Below are 26167 nucleotides of genomic sequence, written 5' to 3'. Positions count from 1 at the left end.
TTTACACAATCTTGATACTGTCAATGCTGATTACTAATTGGGGAATCAACCTCTAATCAAAGATAAGTAGAGACAAGTATAGCTACAGAACAGAATTTAAATGTTAATAACCATGACAATAATGGTATGGTTGCTAGAGGTTAGGTAGGGTTGGGAGTGAGAGAAGGAGGAAAAAGGAAAGGAGCACATGAACTTTCCTATTCTTACATAGTTTAAGGGTGAGGGATAGTTGATTAAATAAATTTGATGAATCAAGAAATAGTGTGTTAAAGTAGCAATAAAATTAAAAAACATAATTTCAAGCTAGAGTAGAATTCTAACAAAAGTCAGGAGGAAAGGGGAGTGGAACTGGTGTGAGTTGTGTTAATTTTTCCCCCCCAAGAGGTATAAGTTACTGACTAATCCAGAAATAGAAGCATGAATACATCCCATAGAGTGAAGGTGCTTCCCATGAAATAACCAGATCCAGAGACTGGTGGCTCTGAGAATGGGCGGCAGAGATGACTTTCCATCTCCCTTCCTATCCTTCTGTACCATGTTTGCTTTCTTACTACATACTGAATATACATAACTTTTTCAAAGCCAAAAATGTAAACAACCATGTAATTTGTAGCATCTATGAGTTGATACTAGTATTCACTGGGTTTTAGTAGATGAACCTCACAAACATCAATCCCTCTAGTTCACTTTAACAAATTTCACTTATTTCATAAATTGGCATTACATTTCATTCTTCTTAAGACAGAGAAAATTACTAACTTGCTAATAAAAACTATTTAACATAAGCAAAAATTCTATGAGTTATCCTTAAATATGCATTTCTATATGATACCACCAAAAATACCTTACAATCTTCAGGATTAACTCTAATGGGCTAGAGTCCAGGCTCAGTAAAGAAGTGACCCTCTGTCCAGATCAGTCCACGAAGCAGTTTTAATAACTGCCCTCCCAACTCCACGTACCAAGGGTTATTCTGAGTTCTTTTGGAAGGCCCAGCTACAACCTCTGCATATTCTAAAACCAATCTCCCTACTACCTACTGGAAAAGATATTCAAAGGATTCAGCAATGATTAAGAAGCAAATGGCTAATGTGCCTTAGTTGAACAAAAGGTGGCCATTTATTTATTTACTAGAGGCCTGATGCACGAAATACATGCAAGAGTAGGTCTTTCTTCCCCCAGCTGCCAGCACTGGCTTCCCTCCAGCCACCAGCAGGCATCCGAGACCTGCACTTTCCTCGCAGCCCTGGCTTCGTCCGGAAGGTCGTCTGGTCTAATTAGGATATTAAGCTTTTATTATTATAGACTTGTTTGTTTTTTTAAAAGGTGGCCATTTAAAAAAAAAATTTCCCAAAGCCAAATCAGTACCAAGTATAATGGGTAGAAAGAGAGATTACCAAAAATATGATGAGGTTGGTGGTCAGAATCCAGGTGGAGAAAGAGGCCCTTTATATAAAAGTACATTTTTTTTCCTTTGAGGAATGAGGGGAGAGATTCTATGAAAGCTCTTTGGGCGTCTATAGAGAAAATACTGTTTACACTCATAAGAAATGCTGAGTCTTCTATTTTATACTCACAGAAGCTCAGGGTATAAAGAGACTTGTACTATAACAATCCATAACAATCAGACAACATAGTTCAGGCACCACCCACACTTTCTATAAGGAATTTGATACAAAGGTCTGAACTACCTGTGCATTACCTATACTGCTCATATAAAAAATACTTAGAGAAGAAAGGATAAATACAGACTGGAATATTCATACAAAGAAATACTATACAACAATGGAAATGAACAAACTAATGACATGTCTAATAAGATGGATGAATCTAATAAGCTTAAGGTTGACTGAACACATCAGACACAAATAGTACACATCCTATGATTCCACTTATATAAAATATAAAACCAAGCAAAACTAATCATGGTGTTAGAGGTCAGCATAGTGGTTAACTCTGGATGGGATAGAGACTGGGAGGGATTACAAGGGGTGTTCTGGAGTTGTAGTTAAGTTCTATTTTTTTATATGGGTACTGCTTACATAGGTGGGTTCACTTTGTAATAATTTGTCAAGTAGTTGCAGCTATGATTTGTGCACTTTTCTGCATGTATGTATACTTCAATTTAAAAGTCAATAAAAAAAATAACATACAGGGCTCCCTGCTAGTTTATGTGGTACCTTTATGCAGATTTTTTTAAATACCCCCTCTGGCTGAATGAATTAGAAAAAGACACCCCGTGGGAGAAGTAGCTTACAAGTTTGGGCCATGGCAAGTGGAGGGAAGGCTGGGTTTTATCCCCACTGATGCATTTGGCTAGACACAAAAGCACACATCTGGATGAACATCTGCAAATCTGAAAAACACTCATTTGGTCCGTCCTCACCACAGCTTTATGAGAGGACATGGCAGATGTCCTTATTTTACAGATGTGAAGTGACAAAGAGCAGTAAGACTGATGCATGAAGGTGTCGCAGCTAATAAGGGATGGAGTCAGGGTGGATTTCTAGGCCAGTAGTTCTTCACATGGTTCTGATTCCTTTTTGGGAGGGAGGACAGGAAGGAACTCTATGTTACTGTGTATATTGTTATGGGTCATCTCAAATGTTTTGTAGAATAAGGCTGGGGATAAATACATGGTCCCATATTCTTAATATTGAGCTTTTGTGAAGATCCTTGGTTCTAAGCCCATTTGAAAACTATTCTCTACGCACAGACTCAGAAGTAAACATTCATCTTTTGGATGTTTATCTATGCAAAAAGATCAGGAGACTAGAGAACGTTACATGTCAACAGAGCATCCTGGCTCTCCCACAGCTTATTGACTTAAGGATATAAATCTTTCCATGTCTTGAAAATATGAAAGAAAGACACACACATACTGTTTATGTCCAGCTTACCTAGAAGTGTCTGCTTATTTTGGGAGGAGTCAGGCTCTGCAGAACATCTGCAAGATCGAAGAACAATCACTCCTCCAAGCACACCGTCTTCACTGGCCAGGAAAGGTGAACCTAGGCAGAAATGACTAGTGATCACTTCTCAGTAATTTTACTATTTTCATTTGATTACTACAACAAAAATGTGCTATGAATAAGATCTTGAACGATGCCCGTTTCCTGACAATCACCATTGTTCCTGCCTTGTATAGGCTTGATAGCAAAGGCAGGCCGATGCCTGAACAGGGGTCATTTGGCAAAGACGGTGCCAGATGCTGCCAAGAAGACTTGAGTGGGGGTGGAGTGTGCATTACTGTATTCGGAATGGAACTGGAAACACTACCAGATTAAAGGACCAAACACAAATACAGGAAAAAAAAAATGCTCAGCAACTCCCTTTGATCAGCTCTTAGGGATCACTTCCCAGGCTCTCCCTGCTGTCAGGGGCATGCCACCAAAAGCTTTGATTTAGTACCTTAAATTCAATTTTAAACAATAAGCCACAAATTTTATTACAAACATGTTAAAACACTCCCGAAGGTTTACACAAATAAGGGTGAAACTACATTTCTATGAGAGTCCAGTGGTTAGAAATAACTGGCCTCTGGGATCTCACACTGAGCCGCCGTGAGCATTTCAAGAGCATGGCATTTTAGGACCCCTCTGGCCTCCTCTCCAAGGACATCTTCTTCAAACATGTGAACCCAAGTGCTATCAAAGAAATTGGTAAAAATGAAAGCCAACCAAACTGGATTTGGGGGGAACTCTGGTTAAACTTAGTAGCTTAAACACATGCGTTTATCTCCACTCTTTCCTCATATCCCAGTAAGCTGAAGGAAAAGGAAGAAAAAAGGTAATGCCCAATAAGAACAGAGAAAAAGACAGACAAGAAAAAAAAATGACCTTTTAGAAAATGGAAAGAAAACGGGCAAAGGAGACCTATGAAAGCTGAAACCTAAGCTTCCAAGGAGTTGGGTGAGTGGGTGGGTGGAGGAGAGGTTGGTTGGAGTGAGGGGACGTCTATAGGAAATCACCCAGTTTTGTCATAAAACCCAAGAGCACCAGAAGTTGGAGGCTTCAAGTTCTTCTGAAGGCAGGAGTACAGGATGCGTTATAATGAAGATGGTTGGTTGTGTCCAAAAGAATCCTGGGTTCCTTATAACTGGTCCAAGTTCAAATGTCTCTACCTCTTCCCTCTCCAATGACTCAGCACTCCAAGCCATGGCAAATCCTGCCTCTGCCCCTTGCTTCCTCTGAAAAACCTCTCAGTGCACCCTGTACTGCATATACTGCAGCAGGCTACGGTCTGGCCTCCCTGCTCCACTCATTCAAATCTCTAACTTTATTAATTCAATACATATGCACTGTGTGCTAGACCTTTTCTAAGTATTGGCGATACAGCAGTGAACAAAACGAAATCCCTGCTCACGTCTAGTTGAGCAGGTTGGGGGACAATAAACTCAAGTCAATGAAGAAACCCATTTAGACAGTAGTAAGTGTGCTATGAAGAAAATGAGTCCCAGTAAATGACAGAGGGTGTGACTGGGGCAGGGACTACTGTACATCAAGGGGCAGGGAAGGCATCTTTTGGTAAGGAGCTAACAATCATGTAAAGGTCTGGGGAAAGAGCATTCTAGGCAGGTCAACCAAGCAAATGCAGACTCTGAGGTGGAAAGGAGCTTGGGTCCAGAAAATACAGAGGAGGCCAGAGTGGCAAGAGCCAAGTGAGAGAGGGGAAGAGACGGTAAACCATGTGTTCAGAGAGTGGCAGGGTCAGGCCATGTAGGGTTACACTAGGAGTTTGGATTTTACTCCAAGAGTGATGAAAAGATGATGCAGGGCTTTAACCAGGACAATGGCAGTTTTTACTTGCACTGGACTGGTTGGCAGGGCAAGAGTGAAAGTAGCAAGGCACCAAAGAAGCTGCCATGGCAACCCAGCTGAGAGATGACAGGGACTTGGGTGAGCCTAGTGGCAGTGGAGCAGAGTGGTAAGCCCACGATTTATTCTGTAAGTAGAACCAACAGGGCTGTTTATATGAGGGGCATGGGAAACAGAGATATCAAAGTTTACTCTAATAAGAAATATGTGCCCAAGCTATGATCACATCACTAAACCATTCAAAAACCATCAATGGCTCCCAACTGCCCAAAGAATGATGTTCAAACTCCTTACCCTGGCCTAGCCCTTCTCTCCCTTCCCAACCTTCTCTCCCTATTTATTTTTACACATGATATGCTCCAGCCAAACTGGACTCCTTGTATCTCATTTCCCCAAGGTCTATGTTTATGAACTGTCCTTCCAGGCTCCCGTTCTTCCTATTAACTGAATCTGTTCTTCAGCTCACTGCCTTTATACAGACCCAAGGTCTGTGGGGTGAGGATATCTGATTCACCTTTCAAACCCTCTTAGTGACTAACAATGCTTTCACTCATGCACCACCTTCCCCATCCCCAACCTCCTCAAAACAAACACACTCACACACTCCTGACTTGTGTAGTGTGTGGCATGAGGATGATAAGACAGTATGTGAGTGCTCTGAAGGGGATGGGGTTCCAGGTCACCAGGGAAGCTTAATATCAGGGTTCCTCATCCTTGGTATCAATTCATTCGATAATTTAATGAAACAAGGATTAATGATATCTAAAGATTCCAAATTTTTCATGGGAAGTACTCAGTTGATTTCATATTATCACTGTGATATTAAAAAAAAAAAAACATTGACTCAGACAGAAGACTTTTTTTTTTTTTTTTTTTTTTTTTTTTTTAGTTCCAGGGTCACAATTGTGTTCTTAAGCAAGATATATTTAAAAACAACCCAGCTTCAGCTTCTTTAATTAAAAGACATCTTTCTGGGTTGTTGTGAGGATTGATTTTATATACGTGAACTTTGTAACCTCTAAGGTGCTAAACATTTGGTAGTAGCAATACTGATGGTAGGAAGACAATTTATAGCATTTTGCTGGTTCTCAAAGATTATCATGTTGAATAAACTCTATTAAGGTACCTACCTGGATAACCTTCTACAACAGCTGGAACCAGTGCTCAGCTGACATTCAGCAATTAGGAGAAGTGGTTTTAGGGTATCAATTTCCCTGTTAAAATGTTAAAGATTCTCTATATAAAAGGAAACACTATTTCTTATTGTTCCCAGTAAGAAAAGAAAAATTAACATGGAGTGACATGTTGGGCACCGTGGTAGATGCTTTCTGTACCCATACAGAAAACTGGTGTCTGCCCTGGTTGGTGTTTCTCAGTGGACAGAGCATCAGCCTGCGCACCAAAGGTTCATGGGTTCAATTTTCAGACAAGGCCTCAGTAGGGGTGCATATAGGAGGCAATCAATTGATGTCTCTCTCTCACGTTGATGTTCCTCTCTCTCTCTTCCTCTCTCCCTTCCACTCTCTCTAAAAATCAATGGGAAAATATTAGTATATATGCAAGGAGTTGCTTAAAATAAGTGAAGAAGATTAAAGAAATAATAATAATTAAGCTTCCTTCACCCTAATAAAATGTCTCAAATAGATTATTTAAGTGCCCCAATCTATAACTGCTTTGGAATGAAATTATAATTACAGATGGTAAGAAACACATTCACTGTGATCAAATGTGTATAATCTGGACATTCATTTAGATTGTAAACTCAGACTATAAACAAATGAGACAACTACTTATTGTATTTTGTGTCATAATCTTTAAGGATGAAGAATTTGAAGAAATGAAAAGGAGAATCACTCTAAGTATTAAAATAAAGAAGTCAATGGGAATATTAATCAATATTCTTTTGACTGCTAGTGCAAGAATTGCAAGTAGAATGATTTTAAGTAAAAAGAATGATTGCTGGCTCATAAAAATCCAAGAGAAAAAAATCCAAACTTCTGGAAGGGTAAGGATGTGATGGGTTTCAAGAACAGCCAAAATAGCATCCTCTACTAGGGATGGAAATGCCCATCACAGCCCTGAGCTGTACACCTGACATTAATCCACCAGAGAGACTTCCTCTCTTTATCAGATTTACCATTTTGGGGGCCATCAATCAGACTCAGAAAGACGGGGAACCGGACTGGCCTGGTATTAGTCAGGAATCAAACCTAGAACAATTAATTGTGATCAAGAGGCCATGGGGTGGGGTCACAGACAAACAGACAAATTCTCAGATAGACACAAAACACAAATGGAGACAACACTGGGGTATGGAGCCAGGCACCCAGGATCCTACTTGAACTTAGACAATCCACTCACCTCTCTGAACCTTGCACTAGTCCCTCATTTGAAAAATAAGGAGACTGGATTAATAGTCCTTGGTGTCTCCACCAGTTCTGAAAGGCATAGACCTAGGGGTACTGCCAGATTTAGAGATTCATGCCTACCCATAAGCAGCAACCAGCCATTACCCGAGGCCAGCAAGCACCTTTTGCGAAACCTAATACAACGCTTCCTCTTCAACATGTGAGAACTTATCAACAGAGTGATTCTGTAGTTGGACAGCAGCTGCTAGTGTTCCATCTTCCAATCACACTGAACAAAGAACCTCTGTCTTTTAAACACATTTCTGGGGATTTCTTTCCTCTTTTTAGTGTCTATATGCCAAATCACTTGAATATCATTTTCTCTTGGAGGAATTACACATACTGGTACCTTGGGAAAAATAAACATACGGATACACACAGAGACAGATGGTTGGGTGGTCAGGTGAGCAAGAAAATGAACAATGGGGGAATAATGAATGTTTTCTAATGAAAACACATACCTCTAACTCCAAAAGAATAATAAAGATTACAAATATTCTTTAAACACAGAAGCAGGATAACAGTTTATACTTCCTGAAAAGACCAAGGACCTCTCCTCTAAAAATGCCTTTGTAAGTTTGCATGTCTTTTACAGACATGACGTATGAACACAATGATGTGAAGATCACATAACACAATGAGAGGAGCCAATCACTAAGTTCAAAGCATTGGCTCATTCATAAAGTGCCACTATATTCAGCCCTTGAAGAAAAACCTACAGATTGCTGCCATTATCCTACTGGACTTGTATAAACTTACCTGCATTCTATCATTTCCTGCCCTCACAAAAATCCCAATGGAAAGATTATTACTAGATTCATTTGGTAGGTGAGAAACCAAAGGAAGGGAAGAAAGAAGCTGAGGCACAGGGGGGTAAATGACAGGCCTACAGAAACATGAAGAGGAAGGCGGGGGGGGGGGGGGGGGGGGGGAGCAGGGCGGGGAGCAGAAAACAAAACCACTGCCTCAGATCCTCTCACTACAAACCCCGAGATCTACACCTGTTCCTCAAAACCCACCTCTACACAGTACCACAGAATGTGCAGTTTCCTGGTAATAAGCATTGTTTTAAACACTATAATTTAACTCTTTAAAGAGGAGAGTCAAGTGAAGCCAATGACCCTTTTGAAATCCCTTATCTACCAAAGTGTGAAAGACAGGAAAAGTTAACTTGTTTCAGGACAGAAATTCCATTCCATTCCATCAAACTATAATCAGAACCTTAACATACTCAGTCAATAAGTCATGGTCACATTTTTGCAAATGTCTTTCCTGGTTTGTCATATATCTTTTAATTTTTTCTAAGACTTTTTTTTGGTAATAGATAAGCTTTTAATGCTTATGTGTCAAATTTATCATTCTTTTTTCCTTAGAGTTTCTGTATTGGAAGTTTTACTGAAAGGCCTTCTGTAATCCAAAATTATGAAATAAGATGCCCATGTTTTTTTAAAAATATATTTTATTGATTTTTCACAGAGAAGAAAGGACAGGGATAGAGAGTTAGAAACATCTATGAGAGAGAAACATCGATCAGCTGCCTCCTGCACACTCCCTACTGGGGATGTGCCCGCAACCAAGGTACGTGCCTTTGGCCAGAATCGAACCTGGGACCTTTCAGTCCACAGGCCGACGCTCTATCCACTGAGCCAAACTGGTTAGGGCTGTCCATGTTTTTTATTATTACTTTTATAATCTCAGTTTTTACACTTAAAACTTTAGTCCATTAGGAACTACTTTTGGCGTAAGGACTGCAGGGGAGGGCCTGCTCTACTACTTTTTTCTTAAATGGTCAGCAAATTGCCTAACATAAATTTGTTGGCAAATTCATCTCTTACCCACTGATGTGAAATTCATTTTTATTACATATTACATTCCCACATGTATTTGCATTTATACCTACATTATCCTGTTCCACTGATGAAACTATTCCCACAAATACCGAATGGCTTTAATTATGATAGCTTGACATTATATTCTATCTGATTGGGCCAGTTTCCTCTCATTATTCATTTTTTTCACAATATTCTTTGTTACTTTCATGTGATTTTTCCATATGATCTTAAAAATAGGCTTGCTTAGTACTCCTGCCCCACTCTCACTGGAATTTTCATATGAACATAATTTAATAAAATTGTATTTTGTGTAACAGCCAGACTGTCCTGGTCAATTTTACCCAGGAAAAACTAAGGATGGAGTCAATTACATTCTTGACACCTCCAAATGCTGGAACCATGTGGATTTTTAGACAAAGAAATGTGATATGGTACCCCTAAAATATAATTTGCAAGCACAGCTCTACATAGTTTAAAAGAATCAAGTATGTATCTTTATAGAATGTCTTATGAGATGTAGACTTAGTATGAAAAACAACCATTGGCTTTTCCTTTATGGTAAGTTTTTATCTTCTGGTATAGTCACTAGCAATATTTCTGTATCGCCTGGCCTGCGGGGCTCAGTATTTGAGTGTCAACCTATGAACCAGGAGGTCGAGGTTCAATTCCAGGCCAGGGTCCCAGGATCCCAGGATCCCCAGTAGGGGAAGTGCAGGAGACAGCCAATTGATGATTCTCTCTCACCATCGATGTTTCTATCTCTCCCTCTCTAAAATCATTTTAAAAAATAAAAATTTCAGGAAGCTTCAGCCTACTCCCCCAGAACAGGACAAAAACAAAACAAAGCAAAACGTGTTTGGATAGCAAGTTGTCTGTGAAGTGAAAACACTCTGCGTTGGCAAATATTTAGGTTAACTGACCAATCATATGAAAGTGTCTGAAACATGAAAAAAGCTTTTGTGGGTGGAGAAAGTTATTGCACATTGAATCTTAGATTCTATTTGTGCTAAATAGCTTATGGTATTTATAATATGGTCCAAAGCACCAATGTTCATGAGTAATGCCATTTGCTTCAGGAGGAAGAGGCTGGAATTTTTTAGCTAAACGTGGTAAACAAAGTCAGTATGATTAAATAATGCAGATAAGCCCCTGGGAGAGCACTGGCTGTCTCTACCAATCGCTGCACTAAGACCCTCAAAGGACATCAGACCTGAAGGAACATATACACTCATCTATTGCTGCTTATTGTTTTGAGCTGCTTGCTGCTGCTAAATGAGTTTTTCCTTCTATTACTAGACAAGGGACCCAACAGGACTGCCTAGGGCCAGCCGGTAGTGTGTGGGTTCTTGATTTTGTGCAGGAAACACTTCACGAGTCCAGGTGAATTTTAGAGGATGTTTATTAAAGCTGAGACAGTGAAATAAGAAGGGGCCTAGGATAACATGAGAGGGACTAGGTGGGGAAATGAGCCTAGGCTGGGCTGCTTTGGCGCACTAAGAAGTCAGAGAAAAGGGAGCCTTGGGGACAGGTCCTGGGGGTTTGCTGGAGACCAAGTGCCACTGACCGTTGCTGCCCTGGTTGCAAACCTCCTGAGATCCCTTAGAGTTTAGGAGATGCATGCCTGTGGGGGAAGGAGAGAGAGAAGGGGAGGGGGGAAGTGCAGGCCAGCTCTTGTAGGGAGAGCATAGGCAGGGACCTTCTTTTTGAGGATTTTAAAGGCTGGGAGTTTGGGGAGGGGGTTTCTTAGGGGAGGATCTCAATAGAATATTTACCAGTTTTATGCTAACATGCCAAAATGAGATTTATTCCTCAGCTTCATCTGTCCTTGGGTGTGGTTGGCAAATGGAACTAACTGGATTTCTGCTGTCTCCCTGAGTAGGGTGATTTAAGCTATTTACCCTCTGGTTGGGAGAAAAAGTGCAAACCATTTACTTTTTTAAAAAATGTATTGATCGACTGATTTTGAGAGAGAGACAGAGACCAATATGTTGTTCCACTTATTTGTGCATTCCCTGGTTGAGTCTTATATGTGCCCTGACCAGAGATTAACCCCGCAACCTTGGCATATCAGCATGAGGCTCTAACCAGCTGAGCCAGGGCTATCATTTACTCTAAGTGTCCTTGGTTTAGGGAATATAGGATTTACTAGATGGCTGCAAAATGCTGTTTAGCTATCTGTCTCAGTTCCCCTAGTCCACCTGTCAAGGAGTTTTCCTGGCCTCTTACTATCCTGCCTCACTTCTCCAGTTGTTTCCTGGCATATGCCATCTTGCCTGATGAACAAACATTTTTCATTTTCCCTCTGTAAGGTCAGATCCTGCTCACTGACTGCGCAGAAGCACACGGCACTGAGGCTCCTAGCATGCTCAGAGTCAGTTTAAAGTAGCAACTATTTTGCTTTTTAAGTAAATAAATCTATCTTATTGTGGCCAACTGGCACCACATAGTCTCTGTTTGGAAAGCCTAATAAAATGATGTGTCTTATTGTGATACAATAAGAAACATATATTTTGGTCCTACTCCACAGTTCCTGACACAGAGCTCCTAAAACCCTGGTAATTTCCTAAGAGAGCTGTAGCAGCATCTTTTTGTTTGTATGTTTGTTTTGGTATGGTTTTTATTTTTGTTTACTGATTTGCCCTTAAAATTTTTTAATTAAATTTTTTCAATAAATTTAATAAAAATTTATTTTGGTTAATAAAAGTCAATATGTTTCAAGTGTACAATTCAATAACACATCTCTGTATATTGCATTATGTGTTTACCACTCAAAATTTGACTGTCTTTACTCTTTACTACCTCCCTGAACCCCCTTTCCTGCTGGTAACCACCATACTGTTGTCTGTGTCTATGAGTTTTTCGTTTGTCTTGTTGGTTATTTGTTGCTTTCAGTTTTATATCCCACACAGAAGTGAAAGCATATGGTTCTTGACTTTTTCTGTCTTCTGTTACGATATTTAGTTTTGTTCCCAGTGATAGCAAGTCCCTTTCAACCACACCTGAGTTTATGTAAATGAGGTGACCTCTGGAAAGCCTCCAGGAGGAGGGCTGGTTGCCAAGAAAATCAATCATGTGATGAGAGGGTAAAAACTTTCAGCCCCTACCTTAGACCCCAGAGGTTGAATTAATCACCAATGGCCAATGATTTAATCAATCATGCCCATGTAATGAAACCTCAATAAAAACCCAAAAGGATGAGCTGGAAGAGCTCTGGGCTGGTGCACACAGAGAAGTGCTAGGAGAGCGGCGAGCCCAGAGAAGTACGAAAGCTCCAAACCCTTTCCCATATCCCTCGCCCTGTACATCTCTTCCATCTGGCTGTTCCTGAGGTAAATCTGTATATATAAAAGGCTAATATGCTAAGTGGCCCTCCACCCATCCGACCGGCCGCTATGATGTGCACTGACCACCAGGGGGCAGACACTCAACGCAGGAGCTGCCGAGCTGTGGTGACTTGGTAGAAGCAGTTCTTGGGTGATGCACCCCAGAATCAGAGTGGAGGGAGCCCAAATCCTCGCAGGGCTGCGCGATTCCACCTTTAGCCATGGGTTATGGTGTTGCTGGGGCACTGTCGGCCCCGAATCTGGTTTACTGCACACTTGTGTTTGCGTTCCACACCCTGTATGACAGCAACTTTGCAGAGTGCCCTCTCACACTCCGGGACCCCTCAGGGGATGCCAGAGAGCCAGTTTCGACCTGATCCCTACAGGCCAGGCCAAGGGACCCCACCTGCCAGAGGGAACCCACTCACTCGCAGAAGCGGGAGGTTGGCTCCAGGGCATGTCTGTCCCATCTCTCCCAGTCCTGTCCTGCCGGCCACCTTCTAATTAATTTCCTTTCAATGTGCACGAATCCATGCACCAGATCACTAGTTCTTTTATAATAAACCAGTAATCTGGTAAAAGTAAACTGTGTTTCCTGAGTTCTGTGAGTCTCTCTAGCAAATTAATTGAACTCAAGAAGAGGGTCACAAGAACCTCCAATTTAAAGCTGTAGGTCAGAAGAACAGGTGCCAACCTGGTTTTGTGACTGGCATCTGAAGTAGAGACAAGTCTTGTGGGACTAAGCCCTTAACCTGTGGGATATGATGGGATCCCCAGGTAAACAGTGTCAGAATTGAGTTAGACTATAGCACATCCAACCTGTATCTGGTGTCCAGGAGCATCAAAAGGGAAGTACTGAAAGTGGAGGAGACAAGCATGAGTGTGGTTTTCCTTAGCACATGGTGAATGCTTCAACATTTCTTACATTTGTTATTTTACTGAGACGGCAAATAGATTATTATGTATTAATATTATCTACCAGTGCTTGAAATTACAACTCTAGATCTATAAACACTGCCCTGCTTACAATGTGAACTTTACATGAAACTGTTTTATATCTAGATATAGTAAGCTAGCATATCCTGAACCCATAACAGGGAGACACCCATTAACTAATGCAGAAGTGCTAGACTGCAATTAGACATTGCATCAAGGCATTATATGTGGGGTATTGTATTTCACTTGAATGTACTTCTGATACAGAGTAATTAGCTATATTAATAATAAAAAAAGGAATAAATGCAAGGCCAGGCATTATAGGTATATTCCCTGCAAAACATTGAGGACAAAGGGAAGATAGCCACATGCTGACTATCCTGGGAAGGTGCTTCCTGTCAGTCACACCTGGGAACCGAGGTCATTGGCCAAAATGCTTGGCTTCCTGGCATTCTCCCATGTAGCCCACTGCCATGCGGACACCCCCCCCCCCCCCCCCCCCCCCCCGCCCAACACACACACACACACTGGACTAATGGACTGTAGCTAGCCTAATGCTGCTCCAACATGGAGCAGGAAGGAAACTCTGGACACTGACTCTGATTTTAGCTTTACTACATCTCTTCTATTACTGCACTAAGGGAAATGGTTGGAAACTCAGGGGCGTAATTCCATAAAAATAAACTTTCTACCATATCTCATCCTCCAGAAATGCTTCTTTCAGCAGTACCCCAAGAACCTCATTCCAACATACAATAGGGGAAGACATGGCATGTTTTTCTCTGACAACAATTCTCTATTTTGTATTTTATTTTTAATGTAGTCATTGAACTTATTGAATACCTGCTCTGTACTCAGCATTCTCCCAAGCAGTACAGTATGCAAAATAAAAAAGTTTCTGAAAAACTTATAACCCTGTTGGCAAGACACAATTTACTTGCATAACAGTGTATAATAATATATTTAATTAATACATACAGAAAAACTTATACAATGCACACACTGTAAATATGTGCACGTGCCCACTAGAATGTATGGACAGTTTCAATGTCTTGCTTACCAACTGCCATGGAGAACAGTGTCTGACCCAAACAGGTGATCAATAAATACTTGTTGCTGAATTAATAGCTAGCCCAATAGTGAGCCTGTGTTAAGTGTTTTGGGACTTAATAAGGGCAAACTCACTTTATTTGACACAGGCTTCCAGGTGGAGCAAAGGGAAAGTCTGCCTTTAGACAATAGGTTGAACTGGGGTCCATGTCATGGCACCGAGCAAGCATTGGAATGAATAGTCACTGCTCTTGACAATTTGCCAAGGTGAACCTTGAGAAAGGTCATAAAGAAAAGTGCAGAGAGCTCAAATAGATGACCTGGGCCTGGAGAAGGGCTAAAGGCTGCCTGGCCATTCATGTGTAGAGCCATGCCATACTGGATTTTGGCATAGAGGGCAGTTTGTCATCTCAAGAAGATAAGAATTAGTGAGAGGAGCCAAGAAGAAAAAGGACAGCAGAGTCTGGAGATACAAGGAACAACACTGTAGGAAATGTTTATGACTATGCAGTGGGAGAAACTACACAAGAAACAGATCAAACTGACTAAATCGAAAATATCACAGGGGAATGGCAAGGAACCACGGTCCAGAACTGCTCGACTTGCGGAAATGGAAACAGCAGAGGAAGGAACAGACTGGGGCATCTTGTGGCAAAAGAGAAGGATGAGATGACAGCTTTGAAAGATGGCAGTTGGTGCTGCAGAAAGTCAAGAAGGTGGTATCGTTTCCAAGATCTTCTGCTTAGCAAGTTGATGACGGTGGTCATAATAACTAGGGACGTAACTTGCTAATAAAGCTCCAACAATATTTTTAATTATCTCAAAACCATCAAGCAAGCACCGCTAGACCCAAAGTCCCAGAGTGAGCTCTTGACTTCCTTCTGGGAGTGGCACCCCTAAGTTGGGTTAAGGAAAATAAAGAAGCCTATATACTGAAAGGGGAGGGAGGGACAACAAAAAGGTGACCCATCAATTGTAACAGTGTATGTATATCACTGTTACTTTTCCTTCATTTATTCTGTAACTATTTGAGTATCTATTAATTGCAAACTTAAAGCTATTCTGGGATTACAATGGAAACAAGACATGAGAGGTCCTAGCTCTCAGAGAGGTTACCTTCTGATGGGAGAGATGGCCAAAGGAGCAAATGCACACATATGTTACTTATAATTGTGACAGCCTAACAGAGGAAACCAATGAGGGGCTGAGATGGAGATGAATGGGGGCAGGCAGAACCCACTGCTGACAGGCTTTTCTGAGAAGGTAGCATTTTTATTTTGATTAAAAGATAAGGGAAAAAGAACCAGATGAAGATTGAAAACAGGAACGTTTCAGGCGGAGGAAACAGGACATGTCAATGTCCTGAGGTGTGACAGAACCTGGGGATTTAGAAAATCAAGAAGACGACCAAGGAGGCCAGCATGACGAGCAAGAGAGGAGAGTGACAGGGATTACAGAGACCATGAGGTAATGTCTGTATTTTATCCTCTTTATAATGGAGGACCATGAAAGGCATAGAAAAGGAATTAGAAAAGCTGCTATGTCGACAGTAAATGGGAATGGGAATCGTTGTCCAGAGAAGTGGGAGGTAGACTGCTGAGGAGGCAGTCCAGGTAAGAGTTCCTCAGTGAGTGCGGAGAGACAGTCCGATGTGCCCTGTGGCCTCCCTTCCCCTGGGCCCAGTGAGATGGCCTAGCATGGCTGAACAAAACAGACCCATCCCATCATGCTGAGTCCATAGGGCAGCAGATGCTGCTTAGAGTAGACGTGGGACCAGAAGAAATTCCACGGGGGGCTAAAGGCAGGTGCTCTACCAAGAAGAGCATTTGGGTCACTGCTCTCCGTGTACCACACTGGAAAGTGTGCAAGGGGTCACTGACCTCAACCTGTCATTTCAATCAAGTTATTACATGTCCTGTCATCATCATGTAAGATCAGCTGCAGTGCCTCCAGGACAGTCATCCTGGCCACAGATAGATCTACTGTTGCCTGTGAAATTCTTTCCCTAGTTGAAGGCTCCAACTTCTTTCCCTTCATCGGTCCATCACAGGCCTTGTTCATCTCTGCACTGCCCGCCCTGTTCTCATTCAGTAGAGCTCTAATTTGTTAACCGTAGGTGCTGGGCAGGATCTATTTTTCAGCTTGTCACTCTTTACTAAATAAAGCCATGAACTTTTTTTTCACCTTCATTGTGGAATTTTAGCTGCCTTGTTTGATTTTCTTGTGGATTTTTACAGTCTACATGCCTAGAAGCCTTGGGCTGTGGGTAACCATTTACTATATCTAATAAAAAAAACAAAAACAAAAAAATTCTGCAGAGGTAAACCATAAATACCTTAAAAACTAGCTGATAGGCAAAAATGAAAGTTATGACTTTTTAAAATTTTTTAAACATTATTGGAGAGAGATCTGGTCATTACAGAACAACCAGAAAGAAAGCAACAGTAACCAAATAATGTAACTCCATTTCTTCATTTGCATTTGTAAAAGTATCTCTACTAGAATTAATATGACATCAATGGCATTGAAAGACCAAATTAACGTGTCAGTTACCTTTAATTTATAGAAGAATAAGCAGTAGACCCCGCCAAACTCAAGCAACTCCAAGGAAAAAACAGTATCTGGGATAAAGCTAAAATATCACTCTTAAAAACTCTGGGCCCAGCTGGAGTAGCCCAATTGGTTGAGTGTTGTTTTGAAAAACTGAAAGGTTCGATTCCCAGTCAGGACATATATTCTCTCTCTTCCCTTTCCTCTTTCTAAGTATGTCCTTGGGGGCGTGGAGAGAGAGAGAGAGAGAGAGAGAGAGAGAGAGAGAGAGAGAGAGAGAGAGAGAGAGAGAGAGAGAAAATAAAAATTTTGGGAAGTCTACAGGTTAGCAAGTTTATTCAGGTACATAGATACATACACAGAATTTCATCAAGAGAGTTTTTATGATAATAAGCTGAGATAAACGTTGAGAAATGTCACTCTGAGAATCTGAGGAATTCCATATAAGCAAGGTCTATTTTGGACCTGTCTCCCAGAAAAAGATAATTACTAAAGAGCAAAAAGGTCCTCCACCCACAAAATTGTCGGAAACATAGAAATCAAGTGAAGCACTCCTGTGAGACTCATAAAAAGGTCTTAATTTGAAGAGGGGACAGAGGGATGTTTTCATTTGCACATTTTCAATTATGCATATCCACCAAGAGAGACAACTAAATATAGCCCAGTCAGTGGTGGCACACAAAACCTTAATCTAGTGTGCAACCAAAAAGGTTAACATTAGAAATACTGTTCAATTGGAAATATTTCAAAACAGCACACATATTTTAGCCATTTTTAATAAGAGCATGATCTATGCAGACAGTTGAGTGAACAATGTTGTTTTGATGGCGAGCACCATGAAGGAAAAAGGGGAGTGTCAGTAGCTCAAATTTTTCATTTCAGACTTAAGTTGATGATCAACTTCTGGGCTAAAGAAAAGAAGAATCACTCACTTTCTGTACCCCTCTGGCTGGGCTCCACCCCAGGACTCCTGAGCCCTGTGGCTGTTTCATGTTCATGTCAATTAATGCCACGGCCCAGGAAAGAAAAGAAAAAAGAAAAAAAACCCAGCAGATTTGTGGACGTGCAGGTCCATGTGCCAACATACAATGTTAGTGCTTGTGGGTTCAGAGAATCGTGCATTTTTCTTTCCATTTCAATTGTAACAAACAGTTGGCATTTCTACACTCGTTAGGGGTACACAGGTTTAAAATTCATGCTAATGTAAATAAGTTCTGTGGAAACAATAAAATATTTATGTCGTGTCTGGCTGGGTAGTCTCTTCCTCCTCCTCGGGGCTGCCCACACACCCTTAACCAGATTTGCGTGTTCTGTCACAGACTTGTCTGCGTGGCAGTTCATCTACTGGCCCCCAGAGGTCACTCCCTATCACTCCTCAATTTTATGCTCCTGGATCAGTTTCTCTGACATCTGTCCTGACATAATTCCTAGTGATTACAAGGTATGAAGATTACACTTCCAACTCCCTGACCTCTCAATTCCTTGACCTCTTCTCTCCCAAGAATCTCGTCCATACTCTATGTCAGCCACTCAGTCCTCTTACCACACCCTAGTCCTTGTGTTCACTAACAAATTCCGCCTCCTCCACAGATCTTGCTTGTAAGCATCTCACTAGCAGTGCCTCTAACTTTCCAGTGAGCACCCTTAAATACCCATTCCCAACAATTCTTCAACCTGTCTTGCATCCCCCTAAGTCCATACTTTGGTCCATAAGTGAGCTCAAGTCCATGGCCCATCATTATAATTAATTCCCTGCAGAAACTATCAACTTTTTTTTGGCCTGGTCTTGGCCACCTTATTCACCTAGCAAAACTCCAAGCACAGTTAAATCCTACTCCATGCCTGCTCCCATAAGCTGAAGTTGGCTGGAGAATGGCACTAACATGGCTAACCACACTCTTTAAATATAGCACCACTACCCTCAGTGTCAGTCCTTGATGCTGCCCAGCAATCATATGTTTCCCAAGTATGGATCTTTACTTTCTCATTCCTCCTCAAATCTAGCACCTCCTTCTTCACCCTAATTCTGCAGCTGACCTTGCTTCCTAATTCCCTGAGAAAAACAGAAGCAATCAGGGACAATCTCCATGGGTCTCCACCACATCTTCCTGATTCGTGTGCGTGGTCCATTTTTTTCTCACCCATCAAAGACCTCACAGTGGCAGCTCATCCCTCACATTACCCCACCCCACATACACACAGCAGTCATTTGCCTCTCTCCTGTATTGTTTGCTCTAATTTCTCCTATATTGTTTGTCTGCTATATAGACGAAAACAAAACAAACAAAAAAATCCCCACAACTTCCTTTTCCAGTTATCACCCCATCTCTTCATCCTTATAAAAAAGGAAAGATTCCTTGAAAGACTTGTCTATACTCACCTTTTGCCATTTCTCTCCTCATTATCTTCCTATACCCACTCAAATTGGGATTTTTATCCCCATCACTCCAACCAAACCCCAAACCCTCTTTGCAAGGTTACCTATGACCTCCACAGAGTGCTCAAGTCAATCATCAATCAATCAGCTGGTCCTCATGTTCCTAACTACTTGTCAGCAACATCTGACTTACTGATCACTCTGCTCCACAGACTTCCAGGAATTCACAAGCCCTGGATTTTATCCAGGAGGAGCACTGACTATCTTTTTTCAGTCTCACTGTTGGTTAATCTTCATCTCTTTGATCTTAGTTTTGGGATGTTCCAGGGTCCTTCAACATCTTCTTTTATCTACATTCATTTTCCTGGTGAACTCATACAGTCCATTACTTTAAAATATCATCGGCACACTCTTGATTCTCAAATTTATTGTATCCCAGGCCTTCCCCCGAATGAGAGATCTGAATATGCAATTGCCTAATTAACACTGTACTTGAGCATTTAATAAGCACTGACTGGAACACTGATCAATCTTTCCCATAAAACGTATTCTTCCTGGAAGCTGCCCCACATCAATAAATAGAAACTTCATTCTTCCAGTTGCCCATGCCAAAATCCAAGTCATCTTTGACTCTATCTCTCACCCTATGTCAACTGATTAGCAAATCATGTTACCTCTACCTTCAAAAACTATCCAGAGTCCAACCACTTCTTTCTGTCCTGCCACTGTCACCCAAATCTGAGCCACTATACTATTATCTACTACCTCATAGCCTGATAGCATCCAGACTGGTCTCCCAGGTTCCCCTCTCCAAGGCCCCCTGCCTGGTCTATTGTCAGCACTGTAAAATGTAAAATGTTAAAATGTAAGTCATGTTATTCCTCTCCTCAAGGTTCTCCATGGCTTGAGAAGTTACAATGGCTTGTAAGGCCCTACATGACAGCCCTAACCATACTCTCCGCTGCTCACTTTACTCCAGCAACACTGGCCTCCCTGCTATTTCTCAGCCTCTCCAGATACACTGCTACCGCCTTTGCACATGCTTTTCTGGAATGTTATTCCCTCCATGGGCCCCCTGGCTTCTGTCCCTCACCTTTGGATTTTTGTTCAAATGTCACCTTTCCTGACCATGCTCAGAAACTGCAGGCTCCTCTCCTGCTCTCACTCTCCATCTCTTCTGCTTCATTCTTCTCTGTAGCTCTTACTACTATGTGATAGACTATAAGTTTTACTTATTTGCCTACTGTCTGCCTGACTTTATAACATGGAAGCTCACTGCTCTCCCTCCAGTGTATGGTCTAAAGCCTGAAATGTAATGGATGCTCAAATACAAATTGAACAAATGAACAAATGCTTGTTCTGAAACCCCCAAATGGGAGGGCTCTTCTGGATCATCTAAGCCAGGGATTGGTGAACTTTTTCTGTAAAAGACCAGATAGTAAATATCTTCAACTTTGCAGGCCAGCCAGTCTGTCACAATTATTCAACTCTATCCCTGTAATGCAAAAGCAGTCTAGACAGTGTATAAATAAATGATGTGGCTGTGCTTTAATAAAATTGTATTTACAAATTCGGGTGGGTAGCAGGGTTTGACCTTTGCAACATAATTTGTCAAACCCCGATCTAGGTTATGCTGCCACCCAGAGCATTAACATCTTCATCACCAATTTCCCGAGAACTTATTAAACAGAGTTCATGACTTCTGGAACTAGGCAGGGCCACCTAGACCAAGGATCATCTAACGCAACCCCTATGGCAGACAGCAGATGCTTACCTAGCGTCCATTCTCTTTCTTTCTAACTAAAACAAGCCCACTGTTGATGGGACAGCAATAAGCTCAACTAAGAAACTATATTTCTCAGCCTCTCTATAGGTAGAGGTGACCACAGGACACAGATCTGGCCAATGAGACACAAAGAAGTCATTTGCAAGGGTTGTTTAAAAAGTCTTTTAAAGAGGGTTGGCATGTGGCACACACATTCCTTTTGTTCTTTGCCCATCCCTCTCTTCCTGTGTGAAATGCAAATGTGATGCCCAGGGAGTGGTGAGAGCCACACCCCAGGAGAGCAGAGGAGAGGAGGAGGCAGGAATACTGGAGACTGTGGAGCGGAGGCACAGGCCCTCTGGATGTCTTATAATGAGAGTAGAAATTAACCTCTGGTTAAGCCACGAGAAGTGGTTCTTCAAGAGAGGTTTTTAAAGAGAGAAAATAAATCTTTGGTTAGTCACTATAAGCAGCCTTTAAAGAGAAAAATGAATCATCCAGGATCCTAAAAGCCAGCAAGTGACTGAACAGAGACTTGGAACTGATCCTGTGACTTCCATGTCAGTAGCCTTTCTCTCATGCCACTCCCCTCTCAAAGGCAGAATAAAAGACAGAATATGCTATTCCACACAGAGTAGGTAGCATGTGAATTAGACAAGCCTTCCTTCTATCCAAAACAGATCACTTGACAGGCTGAAATAACTAGGAATTCTGGAACAAGAGGGGCAAAGAATAGCCACATACAAACCTTTGCATGACCACCCCCTTAAGCATTAAGCCCTCAGGATAACATTTGGCCTCAGTGTGTTTCAGCCCCAAGCCCAGAAAAGCAGGAAGGCCAGGTGGGGTGACACGATGGCTGACATCAGGACCAGCTGAAATGACTAACGACCTCCTCCCTGGTGCCAACCAATCATTGGGGACACATCTGGACTGCTGATGAATATTCCATTGAGACCCTCCTTTGAGACCTCCCTGACCCAGGGCTCTCTGGAGCATGCCTTAACCTTTCCCCTTCTCCTTCTCCCAGGCACATTCTCTCTGACTTTCTTTTTCATAAGCTCCAAGGACCCTTCTTTTTGCCTCTAACTTTTTTCCTGAGTCCATGTAGCAAAGCGGGCTCACTCCCTCCACTTCTGTGAGTTTCTAAATAAGCTTTCTCTTATAATTTGAGTTCCTTGGCTCTGAATTCTTTCCAAGCCGAACTCAAGAACTGAGGCTGCTGAAGCAAGGTCCAACATTCTGGTAACATTCCTTGTTCCCAGAAGACATGGGAGAAGAGTGTTGAAGTGTGTGCTTGTGCATGCGCGCGCGCACACGCACACACACACACGCACACACACACACACACACTTTGTTCTGAGTGCCAATCCTAGGAAATTAAGAGATGTGGGTTGTAGGCTTAGACCTGCAGGTCATTAGGTTGATACATAATTTGGTTCTGAGTTTTCCAATCATTTACCAAAAGGAGATGACTAATCCAACATTAGTTTTAAAAGATAGACTTAAGAAGGACATTTGAAAATATCTGAGAAGTATAAAGTGCCATATAATTATGTGGAATTACCATAGTAAGTGGATAAATGCAACTGATATAAAAGGCAATAGGAAAGAGATTCTTTCCTACCTCATTCAAACCTATAAAATCCTTAAAACATGTTACTATGATAAACACCATAAGAAGCCTCCGATCGAAATCTTCCTACAAAGAAAGTCAATAACTTCACAGTCACCATCAGCCTACAGTATGAAAGCATTATACACATAAATAATATTTTTCTGTGCCATTTGAATGTCAGTTTCAAATATTAATAATCCCTCATCATAAATAATTCAGAAGAAATCTCTTAAGAATAAGGACATTCTCTTATCCAACCACAATATTATCATGTCTAATACTATTAATAATTCTAATTTAATATGGCTATTAATAATATTTATAAATAAGTACTAATTATCATTTAATTTATTAAAATTTACTTAATTATATTAAAAAGTATTTATTTTTAATCAAAGGCTAATCACTCCCAAATATTTGTGCTTTAAGTGTGTTGCTTCAAAATCATTCAGCCAAAAGGAGTTAATTTTCACCCATATCATTGTTATCGGTTGTCAATTAGTATTTGGGTTGGATTCTTTGACCATTTGTTTTGCATCTTTGTATCTAAATAGTTATAGAATATAATAAGGAGCTCTTTTGAACATCATATTTTACAAGAAAAAAGGGAAGAAGGTAAGTAAAACAGGCAGGATTATTTTCAACCTTTGAAGAAATTTCTAAGACATATTCATGCCCCCCACACACAGACTTATAGCAAACACATTCAAAATTTACCCCCCCTCCAAATAACTACAGAATTCCTAATCACAAATTCAAGTAAGTGGAGCCTGCAACTTGGCTTAAGTGTTTTAAATAAATACAAATCTGCTACTTAAACAAGAAGACACTCTGAGCTTACCCGATTTGAAACTGGAAATCAACCCAGAAAGAGGTAAGTAGCAGAAAATCATGTGTCATTGAACCTCAGATGGACTATGTGAGAGGCACTCCACATAAACTGCCCATGATTAATGCTAATGAATGGACTGGGTTTTACCACATTCATAAGAGGTTAAGAATAAGTTGTTTACATATACTCTATTCTTCCCTCATGAAAATATGGTCTTCACAGGCTCAAAAACCAGTTACTCTAAAATATCTGATGACTGAAAAAGAAAATTAGGTTACAATGAGGGGAAGCAACTTGACAACCATAGAAGCAATTCTAAAATCTATTCTGAGCATTATAATAATTATGTATTTATTTATTTACCCACATCCACGAAGTGTAACTTAAACCCTATTCAAACTAATCACTCAATAGACTGTACAACTCAGCCTTCAGCTTCATATGATTTAATTTTCCTTTCCTCTTGCAACATTATAATTATGTGCTCCAAGTTTACTGTAACTAATATTAGCGGTTTCTCCACATGCTCACAAATTAAAGGAACAGACAAAAAGCTTTTTGATCACCTAATCAGTACCCTTAGGAGAAAAAAATATTGCTAATGTGGAAACAAAGATCTTTATTTTTTTTATTTTTTTTCTGTATGGGATAAATTCCTTGTGTGGTTTTAATTACGTCCTAATATTTCATAAATATCTTTTAATATAAAATTCAAAATAAAGTACTTATTGTGAAATAGTTAAGGAGCTCCCAATTCTGTGATGGCACCAACCTTTATAATCAAGTCCATGGTCCCTAAAAATCAAACGGACCAGCAACAAAACTATGGCTCTTTTTAAAGTAACATGACACTGTTTACAGAGTTGTTGTTTTTGTTTTTTAAATTTTTAGTACTGTGCTTATTATTTGCTTTCCAATCAAATAATATTACCAATTTATTTCCAGTTATCAAAATTTGAAAGCTAATATAAATGGTCTCTTCTTTCTTTCCCAAAATGCCTGAGTAGGAACACATGTGTGGTTAACATAATCATCCTCTGCTATTTAGAAAGCTCCAAGTGTCCAAAATATATGGGGTTTCCAGGCTCAGAGAGAAGGCTAATTGTGTAAACAGGGAACCTAAGCCACAGGGAGAAAACCAACTTCAGCTGTGAATGCCCAAAGCCCTAGAAAGTTACACTTCTGTGGCTGGTTACCCATTTCCATTTATGCTGATAAGTCCATCTTGTTAGTCAGCTGCTGATCGATGCTGTTAGTAATTTAATACCATAACAAGATTTTCTTTTTCCTTATTTGCGAGAGGAAAAACTGAACAATGGTTGAGACTGCCCTGAATAAGCTTGACCCAGTTTTATTCCAAGGTTCTCCTTTAGAAACAATGCATCAGCCATATCACAAAAGGTAACTTCTGGTTTTCTTGGAAATTGTGATGATTCTGTTTCTTACACTCAACATGCACTGAAAAATCAAATTTAGGTATTACTCAATTTAATAAGTACATGAACTATGTATTTTAAAATGATGATTGCCTGGATCAATAAATGTGATTTTTAACCATTCATTCTAGCCAAATAATAATAATAATAAGTCAAATTTTTACTTCTTTCAACAATTCTACTGATTATAATGTAACCACTCTTTCTATTATCAAACCTTCTAGCCTTCCCACACAAGCTTTCTGCATCTTGTTTTAAATAAGATACATTTCTGAGAACATTATTTCTTAAGCTTCTATTCTTTAAAAAAAGGAAGCCACTCCAAAAAGCTGTAACAACTCCCCAGAAGGAGAAAAGCAAAAGTATTCCATTTTGCCATTAGCTTCCTAAAGAACATTCTTGAAGGCCCTTAGAAAACCACATTTATTTCTAAAATGACTGTCATCCTTGTAGTCTTTGGCTATCTATTTTTTCTTGTTTCCTTTTGTCCCCATTCCACTTAGTCACTTAAATTTATCCTGATTTAGAAAACTTCTGCACACTTAAAAATATTCTGGGATTCTACATAAGTATCTTATGTCATGTGGGAAGAAAAATATGATTTATTTTGCAACTCTGTGACCCTCTATGAGATGTACTCCAATTAAAAAAGAAAAATATGAAAAGTACAGTACTATCTTCAATAAGTTTGTGTATTAGGACACAGTTTAAATGCAAAGTTGTAGATGCCAATCATCTATCAAACTCTAAACCATCTAGCAAAGACCTTGACTCAAAGACCATCTTCACCATTTCTGGTCCTTCTTTCCCAGCTCCTCAGAGGAGTTATTTTTGATTCAGCCACTGCACAAGCTTGAACTCAGACCCTCCAAAACCCAAACCCAAAAGCTTTTTCTTGATATTCATTTACATCTCTAGGCTCATGGATATCCTTTGGTTATGTCCAAACAATTTCTTCTGCCTCTGGTTTCCAGATCAGTGTCCTTGGCTGCATCCACTGTCTCTCGCTTCTATCTCCTTCACAGGATACTTCCCCACCCCCCCAAGAGGCAGATATCCTCTAAGGCAGTGGGTCACAACCTTGGCTGCACATTAGAATCACCTGGGAATCGTGTTAAAATCCTGATTTCTGGGCCTCATCCTCCGGAAATTCTGTTTCTTTGTTACTAATGTTGTGGCCCCAAACCATAACAAAGAAACAGAATTTCCGGAGGATGAAGCCC

General features: G+C 40.6%; 1 protein-coding gene across 6 annotated transcripts in view; it reads right to left on the bottom strand.

The window, feature by feature from the left end:
- The window catches only part of TASP1 (taspase 1), a 238736-nt gene that overhangs the window by 49590 nt on the left and 162979 nt on the right, over window positions 1-26167 (bottom strand). For 4 of the 6 annotated variants that reach the window (XR_011472108.1, XM_070419896.1, XM_070419897.1 and 1 more), the window contains one exon: window positions 2901-3011. The exons of the other annotated variants lie outside the window; for them this stretch is intronic. Coding sequence is in view for 3 of the 4 variants with exons in the window: in XM_070419896.1 (XP_070275997.1) it covers window positions 2901-3011 (111 nt within the window). In the remaining variant the exon portion in view is untranslated. The remainder of the gene's footprint in view (window positions 1-2900; window positions 3012-26167) is intronic. 6 annotated transcript variants of the gene reach the window in all.

The sequence above is a fragment of the Myotis yumanensis genome, unplaced genomic scaffold (assembly GCF_028538775.1).
Source record: "Myotis yumanensis isolate MYYU_CA2020_CCGP unplaced genomic scaffold, mMyoYum1.0.hap1 SCAF_7, whole genome shotgun sequence".
NCBI classification, from domain to species: domain Eukaryota; kingdom Metazoa; phylum Chordata; class Mammalia; order Chiroptera; family Vespertilionidae; genus Myotis; species Myotis yumanensis.
The sequence above is the reverse complement of the archived record's forward strand: the minus strand, read 5'-3'. Positions and strand labels throughout refer to the sequence as shown.